Source organism: Lottia gigantea (assembly GCF_000327385.1).
Source record: "Lottia gigantea unplaced genomic scaffold LOTGIsca_36, whole genome shotgun sequence".
NCBI classification, from domain to species: domain Eukaryota; kingdom Metazoa; phylum Mollusca; class Gastropoda; family Lottiidae; genus Lottia; species Lottia gigantea.
Window position 1 is genome coordinate 201,173 of NW_008709220.1, and position 13,520 is coordinate 214,692.

The following is a 13,520-nucleotide window of genomic DNA, read 5'->3' on the forward strand; positions in this document are numbered from 1 at the left end:
TAATGTCATGTATTGATTATTAATGTAGTTTGTAGTTATATCACCCCCCATTTCTTCATTTGATGCCCAGTGGCGGAGCCATATTTACGTCTGAGGGGGGCGATCTGAGATTGTCCAAATTTCCAACCCAGATATGAGATTTTTGCCCAAAAAATTTGCTTTCGGGGCTGCGAGGGAGGGACCCCCTTATTGGCTCTGCCACTGTTGATGCTATGATTGCAGACTACACCATTGAAATGGTGTCATAATTATTGCTATTATCTCTTTAATTTTATGACGACACGTGTAAATTGTGTTAAAACGTTACTTACTTTTCTTATTAAAGAAGTGTGTTATAATATATTCCCTTGTGTTTTCTGTTATATAATTATAGATATCTCAAATTATATAACAGAAAACACAAGGGAAAATATTATAACACACTTCTTCGTGTTGAAGAAACGTTATGTACTTTGTTTTTGAAGTGTTTTATACCATATTATATTCCCTTGTGTTTTTTGTTATATCTACTCTCCACTTCCAAATGTTGTTCAAATCTTATGCAATTATATCCTTAATATTAACGATTTACAATCTTCTTTAAAAATTTAACAGTATGGATGGTTTCCAAAGGTAAAGATTTATTTTTAAGTGATGTGGGGCTATAAGAATCAACCAATATTAGAAATTTGTCCAATTGTCAGCACTATTTCTTTTCACAGCTATCTTAAACTTGAGTTATTTTAAAACTGTAGGTATTAGATAAGGAAATAGCATGGTTGGTGGCCTGGATCATTATCAACATTTTACTGATCTGTTTGATGTGGTTTCTAAAAATAGAAAATAAAATGAAAGTAGAGGTTTAAAATCAGAAATAAAAGAAATAATGCTTTTTGCAGTTCCTGCATAAAAACAATAAACTCCTGATTAGCACAAGACTGTTGCAATCTTAAATATATTGAGATATGTAGATTCTGAGGCAATTGTCTTTATTTTGTGATATTATAAATGAAAATAAAAATTCAACTTTCTCTTTTTCTTAATTTCATTTTCAATTATCGTTTAGAGATAAAAACTATAGATATCTTATAAACCACTAGATAGAAATAACCTCATTTAAATATCACGACTAGACCTGCCTTTTATTACCCAAGTACTCTTGTTTATTTCTTAATAGTATGAAACAAGATTCCATTTGCCTAACTCAATTCCTATAATTGATACAGTATAAAATCACAGAGTTCCATTAGACACCATTATTGTCTACTACCAATTAGAACTTTCCATGATGGCGAACGGTAACGTCATTTGGTCTATATAAGAACGTCATTTGGTCTCTGTATAACATCATTTGGTCTATGTATAACGTCATTTGGTCTCTGTATAACGTCATTTGGTCTCTGTATAACATCATTAAATGACCAAATTTTGGTCTATGTATAACGTCATTTGGTCTCTGTATAACGTCATTTGGTCTCTGTATAATGTCATTTGGTCTCTGTATAACATCATTTGGTTTCTGTATAACATCATTTGGTCTCTCTATAACGTCATTTGGTCTCTGTATAACGTCCTTGTATGTCTTATCTAGTTTATTATAAGATATCTATGATAAAAACTCTAAAACTCCTACCTGATTTCCAGACGTTCACTATCTCGGACCATGATGCTGCCTTTATGGAGGTGTTCTGCTGTTTGTAAGAGATACCGACATAGATTCTCTAGTTTGGGAAGAGTACATTCTCCGTTGAGTTCGTTGAACCATTCTTTAGGAAATGTTGATATAATCTAGAACATAAACATGGTTACTGTTTATAAGATATATAGATATAGGAGTAGGTAAAGAAGCACAAGATATATAGATATACTATTTCAGACATTTATTAACTCAACGTTTCACATACTCATACACGCAGCGTTATCAAGATATATGGATATACTATTTCTGACATTTATTAACTCAACGTTTCACATACTCATACACGCAGCTTCTCTTGATAACACTGCGTGTATGAGCATGTGAAACATTGAGTTAATAAATGTCAGAAATGGTATATCCATATATCTTCTCTTGATAACGCTGCCTGTATGAGTATGTGAAGCGTTGAGTTAACAAATGTCAGAAATAGTATATCTATATATCTTCTCTTGATAACGCTGCCTGTATGAGTATGTGAAGCGTTGAGTTAACAAATGTCAGAAATAGTATATCCATATATCTTCTCTTGATAACGCTGCCTGTATGAGTATGTGAAGCGTTGAGTTAATAAATGTCAGAAATAGTATATCCATATATCTTGTGCTTCTTTATAAAGATGGTTGTGGGTAAAAACTCTAAAAGAGTAATGTATCACACTTTTTTTTGCCTTAAAACATGGCTTGAGAGAGTTGGGTTGTTGTTAACTGTGGGTAGATTGGAATCCTCCTCATGGGAAGAAAAAATCCGATTCAACAGCCATTGCTTCAGCCAAGTGTCAGCGATAACATCACATACTGGAGATCTTCTTGCAACTAAAATTTATCAAGTGAAATTTCAATTGATTAAATTGATAAAACCACTATACTTACTGCTTGACATTTCTCAAGAGCTTCTTTGGTTAAACAAGATGTATTTAAACCAAGCACTATATATCTATTTAATAAACCATCTAGTGATAACTGTTGTAATACATGTGATGATAATATACCCTGCCATGACAAGATATTACCCAATAACTGAAAGAATACCAGACTGAGCTATATATATGTTATAAAAACAAAAAATCATCTTCCGAAAAGAAAAAAAACACATTCTTTATACTTCTGTCTGTTAACCAAAAATTTAAGAAAATCAGAATATAAGATTATGAGCATTGATAGCTATGTAAATGAAATGAAATGAAATGAAGTATTTGGTTCTTGTTTCTGCTATTAATTGAGGTGACGTTGCATTGTGATGTTATGAGCAATAAAGTAAAATTTGACAAGACAGGCAACAGTTCGAGACAGTTTTCAGACTTTGCTATTACAAGAACAAGGCTAGATATGACAGCAATAGTCCTCTCAAGAGGATTTTTAATTTGCTTCCTCACCTCTCCTTTTCCTACATTCTGAGCACAGGCATCTGTTTCAATAGTCGACTTTCATATATATACTTTTATAGTGAGAGTCAACTATAGATAGAAACAGATGCCTGTGATTCTGAGACCCCTCTGTAAGTCAATTTAATTCCTGTCATTGGTCGATTTAAAGATTTTCAGCCTGTAGTTAAGGGATCCCTAAGGGAGGGGGGCCTGTAGATATCGTTCAATCAGTCCATATGGTAGTTGAGGAACTGGATGCTTTTAAAAGAGAAGAACATACCTTGATACAAGTCCAGAGTTGACGGTGAAAGAAAACAGCTGGTCCAGAAGATCGGTTCTCCAATACACTATAATAGATTAACACAAAACTATCAAGGTATTGTAAAGATGTTTTCTAACTTTTTATATATATCAGGGCTATTTACGGCTTCTATTTGCTTTTATAATGTGCCCAAGAGCATAAAAATACGTCAAAATTTATGTTAACTGATTTAAATAATGTTACATGTAATATCCACATAAAATAAGAAATCTTTTCTCTATCTTTTGATTGGCTGAATAATGATTGAGAATATATGATGTATAACAATTTTGATAGATTATGGATGGCCAGTAGAGATAAAAGACTAAAAGGAAACGTCCCTGCTATGGTTCCATATTACCAACAATCTATAAACCTAACCCATTTTTTCATCCAATGCTACATTTTCTATTAAGACGAAATTAAATGGTTACGAATTTCATTATCATGTGACATTTGATTGACAGCTTCCCTTCAAACACAAAAATTTGACTTAATATGATCTATCACATAAACTAGTTTACAACTAGTTTAGTATTCCCCTTGATAATATCAATAACTTACGATTTAGGATAAAGAGGCATAAAGACATCATCATCTAGACATTTCTTCATTCTATCAGCAATACATTTTAACAAATTCTAGAAAATAGAAGTATTTTTCAATATAAATAAACAAGACACACGACTGGATGGTCAATACTAATTACTGTACAATTTGATAGTTGCCTATCGCAACCATGAGGAAACAGAAACCAGTGGGTAGTTTTACATAATATTCTGTTCCCAGTAAAAAGTGTGCGGATATCAGGTGTTTCCAGATTATCAGCAACCAGAAAAACACAGCTCCACTGTAACCAAAAAATGAAATAAATGGAGTGTTACGGCCTACTTTTCTGCACCATGTGGGCTAATGACGACGGGCAACGCCATGCAGGGTGCAATGAAGGAAATTTTGCCAGGACAGCAGCATAAGCCTGCTCTCTTTCGATTTCCAACTGTCAAGGTATCTTTAATCTACTGTAATCAGGTCTATTTTACACAACTATAGTCTGAAGATTGAAATACAGTAAGAGTTGAATCTATGGCGGTCAGCTCTTTATCCTTAATTAATAAGATGATTTATATGTTCTCATCTCTTAAAATTTATTTTAAATCTAGTTGAACAGTAAGGGTAGGGACCGTTTCCAAGAGCGACTACAGTTCTTAAATCATGAAACAATGGCAACAGTAGTGGTTCACCATTATAAAACTCAATTTTAAAACTTACAAGATGGAATATTTATAAATATTTTATATAAAAGGGCAAATATTCAGACTGTCAGAGATAATTCAGTGAATTATTTTAGAGTTATATTTTTAGTCTAGTTATGGTCTAGGCATGTAAGCCCGATTAATTTGTTTAAAAGAAAGCAGTGATATTAGAAATGTAAATATTGAGAATAATTTTTTAGTAAAGAAAGATAATAATAATAAATATTTACCTGTGTATTTTTGTTATTAGCTGAGACAGTAGGATAATCTTTAATTAATTTCTGTATCAGGTTAACGAGCCGAGATGTCTGGGAAGTTGACAGGGGGTCCCATATATACTCACATATATCTAAATTACATAACATATATACATAGAGTAAATTAATTAGACAGTTCAGAACTATATGCTAAGGATCTCATTCAAAGGGTTTTACTACATTTACAATCGTCAGACTGGTGATATACGCCGTCAACTGAGAAAACTCACCCCTAATTGTATCCCCACTTTATTTTCAACAAATTTAAATGTCTACCTTTTTTCTTTAAAATATGTGTCAGAATGCACAAAATCAATTCATTTTTTCTAAAATTTTCTTGAGAGAACTCTCTAAGACGCTCTATGAGAGACTTGCAATTATGACACCACCACAGAGTAGCCAAAATTTGAATTCAGCCTCAGTAGTTGTCCCCCCATTGAGTCAGTCTGCCCTCTATTTGTACCCTCAGTCTCAGAAAGCTGGCCCCACCACAGGTATACTTACATGATAATTTTGGTAGAACTATTTTATCAACTATAGCGGGTAACAATCTTATATCATCATCGTCTGGATCTGGTACTATATCATTGTTACTATGACAACTATATAATACTAGTGAATTATACCAACTAAACTCTTCTATATCATTACATACTTCCTGTAATAAATATAGTCATATATTCTTCTACATCTGGACTGTTTTGTTTAGTCAGACATGAACTGACTTGGTTGTATCTCAGGAAGTTGACCTATAGATTAGTTATGGGTGTCACGCACAACCATGCTTACTCTTTTCTAATCACCTGATGGTACTTCTCTTTGGAGGAGTCCACAACTATACAACCATTACTCCAGATTTTACCATTCTTTGGACAAGATTTTTAATTGCAAAATTGTCTTGCTTATACAGATTTTTATTATAGATTTAAGAGTTCAGACATTCGGACTACACTCTACATTTATACATCAATAACTAATGACCTTCATTCCTAAATTAATTTCTCTCATATTGTTGACCTTAAGTCTAACTTTCACCTTTGTCTTTTAAGTCCAATAGCTTGTAATTGGACTTTAACACTGTAACTCTTGCATGTCAATAGAAAATATCTTCAGCTTCTTTTTTGCACTGATTTTAAAAAAAAATGTCCACAAAAAATAGCCACTCAAAATTTGCCACAAACCTTCAAAGGGTTCCAATCTAATAAAGATAGTCTAATAAAGGGGTTTAATAATTTAGGTAGACAAAGACCGATATAGGCTTCTTGATATGTATCACCATATAGTTTCTTCCATCTTTCAAACTGTTTCTTAGCGTAATCTAACTCACTGAATTCTTCTACCACATCTTCAAATAGTCTCTTACTTCCAGCTAATACATCATCTATAAATACAATATACAAATAGTCTCTTACTTCCAGCTAATACATCATCTATAAATACAATATACAAATAGTCTCTTACTACCAGCTAATACATCATCTATAAATACAATAATTATATAGTCTCTTACTTCCAGCTAATACATCATCTATAAATACAATAATTATATAGTCTCTTACTTCCAGCTAATACATCATCTATAAATACAATATACAAATAATCTCTTACTACCAGCTAATACATCATCTATAAATACAATATACAAATAGTCTCTTACTTCCAGCTAATACATCATCTATAAATACAATATACAAATAGTCTCTTACTTCCAGCTAATACATCATCTATAAATACAATATACAAATAGTCTCTTACTTCCAGCTAATACATCATCTATAAATACAATATACAAATAGTCTCTTACTTCCAGCTAATACATCATCTATAAATACAATATACAAATAGTCTCTTACTACCAGCTAATACATCATCTATAAATACAATAATTATATAGTCTCTTACTACCAGCTAATACATCATCTATAAATACAATATACAAATAGTCTCTTACTTCCAGCTAATACATCATCTATGAATACAATTGTTATATAGTCTCTCACTTCCAGCTAATACATCATCTATAAATACAATAGTTATATAGTCTCTTACTTCCAGTTAATATATTAACAACAGTAAACTCTACCTCTCTCCAGATTAAATCGTGAAATATCAAATTGGTTTTCCTCATCATCGGATGATAATCCATCATGGTGTCCTGATAAATTCTTATTTTCACGTTTCCTTCTTCTTCGAGATCTGAAAATTACCATGAAAATTTTAAGATTATTTTAACTTTGTATATATAATTCTTATCATTCTTAATCAACTAAAAAAAACACACTTTCGTTCCATTTTTTATTAGCTTTTATTCTTAATTTAGTCACCTTAGCCAGAGGCTGTATTCCGAGAAGTATTAAACATCTAATGCACCTTTTGTTCTCGTCACAAAAACCCAGAGAGAAGAATTTTGATTGACTGGCAAATGAAAGAATGTTCAAGAGGCCCGTCGTTAGACCCTAACTGAAGTGGCTAAATACAAAATAAAAGCTGATAAAAAATGGAATGAAAGATTGGTCAACTTTTAATAAGACTGAAAAAAACAAACAAACATTGCAGCCTTCATCTCTTTGAGGATTACACTTAGTAAGAGAGTTGGAATCTTTCCATGACATCATTGCTTTGTTATGTCAAACAAATGGGGGTCCTTAGTTCAAATCTCAGTTGGTTCCTGGTAGTCTGATGACCTTGAATAAGTTGTGTTTCTTCGTATGATAAATGGTTACAGACGATCGGGGGAAATCAATGCCAAGAGGTTTGGCCAATCCATTCCAATCGAAAAAATCTTTTTTAATGTTTACCTTCTAGCCTCTCTCTCTGCTACTCTCCTTTGTCGAGAATATTCTTCCTGTGTTTCCATGACAACCTGATGTTTTTTATCTAGAGATAAGAGAAATGACATCAGATTAATCAAGTGAAACAAACTTTCATATCAAGATTAAAATTTACAAAGCTGGTCGCAGTAAATAAATAGAAAATATTTTCAGTTTCAGATTCTGTTTGATACTAAATTAGAATTTAACTTCACAAAAAACTGACAATAAAAGGTTGAGAATGGTTTTGAAAATTGGTAAATGGAATAAGTAAGGCATCATTGGCATATCTACTAGGCACATTAACAGTTTTGAACATAGAAAATCATTCATTTACTAGGTGGAAAGGGTCAAGAGGAAGCATTTGTCTACCTCTCTAAAGCAATGTCATAAAAAATGACATTTGTACTATGCCGGAAACACCTAATTCAACTCTGAACCTTGCTGAAGAATCAAATATTTCAAAACAATGGGAATGATTTTATTCTGAAATAATACTTGTCAACTCAGAGAAATCTATTTTGGCTTCAAATGCAGTTTTTACACTGATAATATTAACAATATCTTTCAAAACTAAATAACACCCAGACACTCAATAGACTATTAATAATAATAATGATAAAAGGTTTCTGAAAAATTAGAATTACATGTAAAACATTTTCTGTGACAAAAAATCAGACATGGCGAAATGTGGACATGTCATGGTATTGTGACGTCAATAAATACCGACTTGTCATATAATCTTGACACTGATCACGAACATCTTGTTGGCGTCTCTGAATAAGTAGGTCAGCTTGCTGGCGTAACATTGTCTTCATTCTGTTCTCAAAGTCGTTAATTACTGGAACCTAAACAAGCGAAATACAAAACAAAAATATTCTTTAATTTAGTTCCAAAATGGTTGCAACAAAAAATATAGTGACATAAATTTGTGTATTTAAATTTATGGTCCCTTTTTTATCATTTCTAAAATCTTTTAATTTTGTTTCAGAACGGTGTTGATTGACCATAAAATGGCTGTAAGAGAAAAATCCAACATGGCTATTTCACTTAGTGTTTTAAACAATAATTCAATACAAGGTTAATGAATTGATGAAAGTGACCATTGAATTCATTTCTGGAACTCTAAAGAAGCGTAGACAGTGCAGTTTTTCGTATTTCTTAGCCATAAAAGAAATGAATCTGCAACCCATTTCCATTTCCCGAAGTCTTACATCTCCCAATTGACAATAGATTTATTAACCTCAATCTATACAAATGAGATAACAATCTTGTTTCCTTTTTGGTTTTGTGATATATTTCAGCTCCAATGTGATCTAACAAGTTATCTACCACAGTTCAGTTCTAATGACGTTTATTTTTCAATCAAAGCTCGACATTTATAACCTGTTCCTTTAAAGCAATGACGATTTTAATGGGATAGCGAATCTGAAAAGAGGCTGTCATATTGCTCTACTTTGGTTTTAGCATATTACACAGTTTGTTATATTTTAATAAAATCACAGCAACCTTAAAGATGGGTTCCCTTATTTTCATTTAAGAAAATGAAAATGCTAATACTTATATGAATAGAAAGTAGAGGTGTTCTGATGACTTGGAAAAATATCAGTTTGTCTCCCACGTTCAAAATTAATTCATAATTAGCTAAATTAGAAGAGAATAACCAGTAGAATTCTAATGAGTGACCGATCAAGAAAGGTCAAAATTTTTTTTTTTGCTTATCCAGACTGTAAATACATGGGCATATATGATTGATTAAAATTCTTAATTATATGCAATAAGACCATAATGATATGATTAAGAATACATGATAATTCATTCAAACAGTTTGCATAATTTAACACTAAAAACATAAGGAAACCCATCTTTAACTGCAGAAGAAAACTACAAAACATTTTACATAAAAAAGAAAGCATTGATTATATACTGTCAGTATTTTTGTATAATACAGATAACTTAGTAAAGTTCACAATTCTGGAAGAGAAGAGCTTGTTACAGTCTATAGATGTCTTATAGGTTTCCTCTTCTGAGAGAGTAGATATCTTCATCAATTGAAGGAGAACACACGCCATTCAGCTGAAACAAAGCTGTAATATATTCCCCCACACATCAAACCAGGTATTAAGTAGCATTTGGTGTATGTAGAGCTATTAGCATATTTGGTTTCCTGGCATCATCAGCTACATTTTGATACCAATTCCATCTCAGATTTAAAGGAGATTGGCATTCTACAATTCTCATTCTCATTTTCAATGGTAAATCGATACCCAATAATTCAACTCAACCAAATCTTTCCAATTAAAATCTGATAATAATAATCACCCACCTTTTCATTGAGACATTCGACCAAGTCACGAACATACCCTCGTATTTCCTGGTAGAATTTATATTGTTTTTCTAATTGTGGTATTTTATCTTGACAGTCCTCAATCTCCTTCTCTCCATCTTCCACTTCTGTTTGTAGTCTGTCATATTCCATTTTATGTCCACGATAAACTGTATCTAATTCACTCATTCTAAAAACAGAAACAGGAACAGTTATCCACTGTCCTGTACCTTATTGGTCTAGTGCAGTGATTCCCAAACTGTTTCGGCCTCCACACCCCTGGAGCAATCATTTCAACTTCTTTCACCATCAAAATTTGTATCATCCACATTTCCATCATGTACTGTCTCAACTAAGGTGGTTTTCTCTTACACGAGTTGGCCACGCCCCTGACACCCCAGTACCACACCCTCTCACTAAACCCCCAGGTTGGGAACCGAGGGTATAGTGAGAGAAGATGAGTGGTTAAGTGTTCTACAATTCTGCACCTACACACAATTTATTAGTACTCCATGAATGTTCAAGAACATCTTAGACTATATAAGAACAAAGGGAGATGAACTTTTGTTTAGGACACCCTTTATCTGGTGTGTAAGGCCCCAACCAGTCTAAAATAGAGCTAGGCCACCATATCTGGCTCTACCCATTCCTAGGTTGTGATATACAGATGAGATATAGACAATATTAACATTTTGTGATGGCCCTAGATGTGTCGACATCCCATGTGTATATCACGTCCAAGCAATGGGTAAGGTCAGATCTGTTGGGCCAAAACAGAGCATACTAACCTATCTTGAAGTCTCTTTCTAACAGATTCTATAGTAATATTAGAAACGTCACTAGATCTAGCTAGAGATTTAAATGGTTTAAAGGAAGCTGTAACAATAGATGATACATTAGAACCAGGTTGTGGATTATTACTATTATAATTCTCTATATTATCAGTATAGGAGTTAGAATTACTCTGATGATCATATTGTATCGTTTCCTGTCCCGGCATCAACGCAGCTTTCCTAATCTGTTGTGCTTCCCATTCTCTATCATGATCACTCTCTTCATCACTTCCTGTAAATAAAACATTAACAATATCACATGTCATGTACAAAGAATTTATGATAACAATAAATAAATCAAGTACTAACGATCCAAACCGCAAAACGAAACTAAAAATCCAAAGCAACAATTTAGCGAAAAACATTAGAAGCAGCTAAAAACTTTTCACTCGAGGAAGTATTTCAATCATAGTGAGTAAATATTTCAGATCACACATCAAAAATATTTTCATCACAACAACATACCATGTACATGAAAGTTATCATAACCATAATATATCCATAAAAATAACAATTGTTGCAGGAATATCTTCATCAATAATGAGTTCAGATGTACAATGTATAGGTATTGCGAATTTTACTTATGTTTTGACTCAGTAACCACCTTTCTTGTTAGACTGAAAACTATGCCTCAATCCCACCCTCTGATAGCTATTTTGAAAGGTGTTGCCTGGTGTAAAGACTGAAAAACTATGGGGATTTTCTTGTATCACAAAATGCAGATTATAATGGATTACTATCAGAAAACAAAATGGTAATGTTATTTCAATTAGATTGTGTAAATCCTCACCATGTTCAGCTGCCAAGAATTCATCTCTCATCTTCTGTCTTTCTCTAGCAGCATTATTTATACTGAAATCAACTCTCTCTTCTTCTTCATCATCACTTCGATCATGTTCATCATCTCTATAGAATATATTCATGTTCATCTTTAATCATGTTCATCTTTAATCATGTTCATCTTTAATCACTTAATCATGTTCATCTTTAACCATGTTCATCATTAATCATGTTCATCTTTAATCATGTTCATCAATAGTCATGTTCATCATTAGTCATGTTCATCATTAATCATGTTCATCATTAATCATGTTCATCATTAATCATATTCATCATCTCTATGAAACCAGAGATACTTATGATCTTTAAGTGATATGTAATACCTAAAAATAGAATAAATGAAACCTACCTGACAAGTCTTGATTCTTTTTTCTTCTCTGTGGCTGTCTCCTCTTCATCAAGAGGTAAGAAATCATCGTTTCTAGCCTGCATCCTCTGTTTCCGTATCATATGTATTGTTTTAGCATCAGGTATCTCTCCTCCTAGAAATCATATATATTCCATTTGAAATTCACGAAAAATGAAAGTTTCATTGAAAGTTTCCTCTAGTATCTCACTTTCAGCATAACTTGTCCATCTCATACACATGTACTTACTTGTGTATATGTATTTTCTAAAAATGTATAGCCTGGGGGCTTATTATTGAAAACTTAACCTTAGATGATGTTGGTGTTCGGGTCATCTGATTGGTCAATAACTAAAATTGATTTTAAATTGAATTTTTTTTCTTAAAATCCGGATTTACTAATATACGTTTTGGAGAAAAAGGCCCTTGATCGACAATAGAAAGAAACGACTACATACTGGCCAACATTTTTCTAAAAGTATGTTGTCCATCTTCTTCATCACTTCCTTCTAGATTCTCAGCATCATCTCCATTCATAGTCCTCAACTCTTCTCGTAGTTGCTGAAATATATAGATAGCAGAGACATCTTACAACAATTACAGAATCTTCAAATAGTCCACTTACAGTATTCGTTTTATAATGAAATTTGTACAAACAAGACAATTCAGCAAATCAAAATCTCATTCATAGCATGGTAAAATTGAGAGTATAAGTTGTATATAGTGGAATCTTCCTAAGAGAAGTACCATCACATATTCTAATTATTCAATTGGCTCTGGAAATTCTATGCTGGATTTGTTTCAGAATATGTTATCTTAAGCACATTTTCTTACCAAAGTGGGGAAAAGACAAAACTTCAAAAATGTACCGTACTTAAAAGCGAATAGTAACTTCTGCAAATTGTCTTTTCAACATTTTTTCATTTGATTATAGTAAGTGTAGTATTATACAGTTAGAACCCCAATAAAAGAAAGTTGATTGATAGATGTTTTGAGAACCAGTGTTATTTTTGTTAAGATTTGAAAGTTACCCTGAGCTTTTCATCAGCCTTTTCTCTGAGAACATCTTCTGTATTCTCATCACTGGATTCTTTTTCTCTTGGTTTCTTTTCTTCCTTTATAACAATGTTTGTGTCAACTTTTTCCTTCTTTAACTGTTTCGCTAATCTGCGGCTCTGATTCGATTTCTTGACTTTGAATATTTCTGTGTCAGCTAAAAAAATAAATTTTAAGGACTTTTACAGTTGGCTGATTTTTAACACATTTGATTGAATTTTGTTATTACCAAGCAAATGGACACCAGTGAAACATTCCTACGGGAATTTATAATCAATAAGACTCTAAACTTTTATTTCTAAATTCTATGAATTATAATCTTTGTAAGACATATAGAAGCAGGAAAGTAAACATTAAGAACACAAGTTATCATGGATATACTCCTTCTAGGTCAATAATATCAGTGAGTTAGGCCTAATTCTATATTATTGAAAGGAGTTTAATCAATCTGACTACT

General features: G+C 32.4%; 1 protein-coding gene across 1 annotated transcript; it reads right to left on the bottom strand.

The window, feature by feature from the left end:
- Window positions 1–598: 598 nt before the first annotated feature.
- Window positions 599–10,159, bottom strand: LOTGIDRAFT_190915 (hypothetical protein). The gene is made up of 12 exons (XM_009058820.1): window positions 9,989–10,159; window positions 8,393–8,510; window positions 7,651–7,729; window positions 6,936–7,048; window positions 6,034–6,233; window positions 5,357–5,510; window positions 4,826–4,944; window positions 3,907–3,983; window positions 3,322–3,388; window positions 2,548–2,694; window positions 1,613–1,767; window positions 599–809 (listed from the first exon to the last, which is right to left on the bottom strand). The coding sequence occupies exons 1-12, from the start codon at window positions 10,139–10,141 to the stop codon at window positions 707–709; spliced, it is 1,485 nt and encodes a 494-aa protein (XP_009057068.1). The 5' UTR covers window positions 10,142–10,159; the 3' UTR covers window positions 599–706.
- Between the last annotated feature and the right edge of the window lie 3,361 nt (window positions 10,160–13,520).

Coding starts and splice junctions, on each gene's coding strand:
- LOTGIDRAFT_190915 (XM_009058820.1), bottom strand. CDS start 10,141: ATGGAATATGACAGACTACAAACAGAAGTGGAAGATGGAGAGAAGGAG. Junction 3,984..4,825: donor CTAATAACAAAAATACACAG/GTAAATATTTAT, acceptor TCTATTTTCTAG/AATTTGTTAAAATGTATTGC. Junction 810..1,612: donor AGTGAACGTCTGGAAATCAG/GTAGGAGTTTTA, acceptor TTCTATTTTTAG/AAACCACATCAAACAGATCA.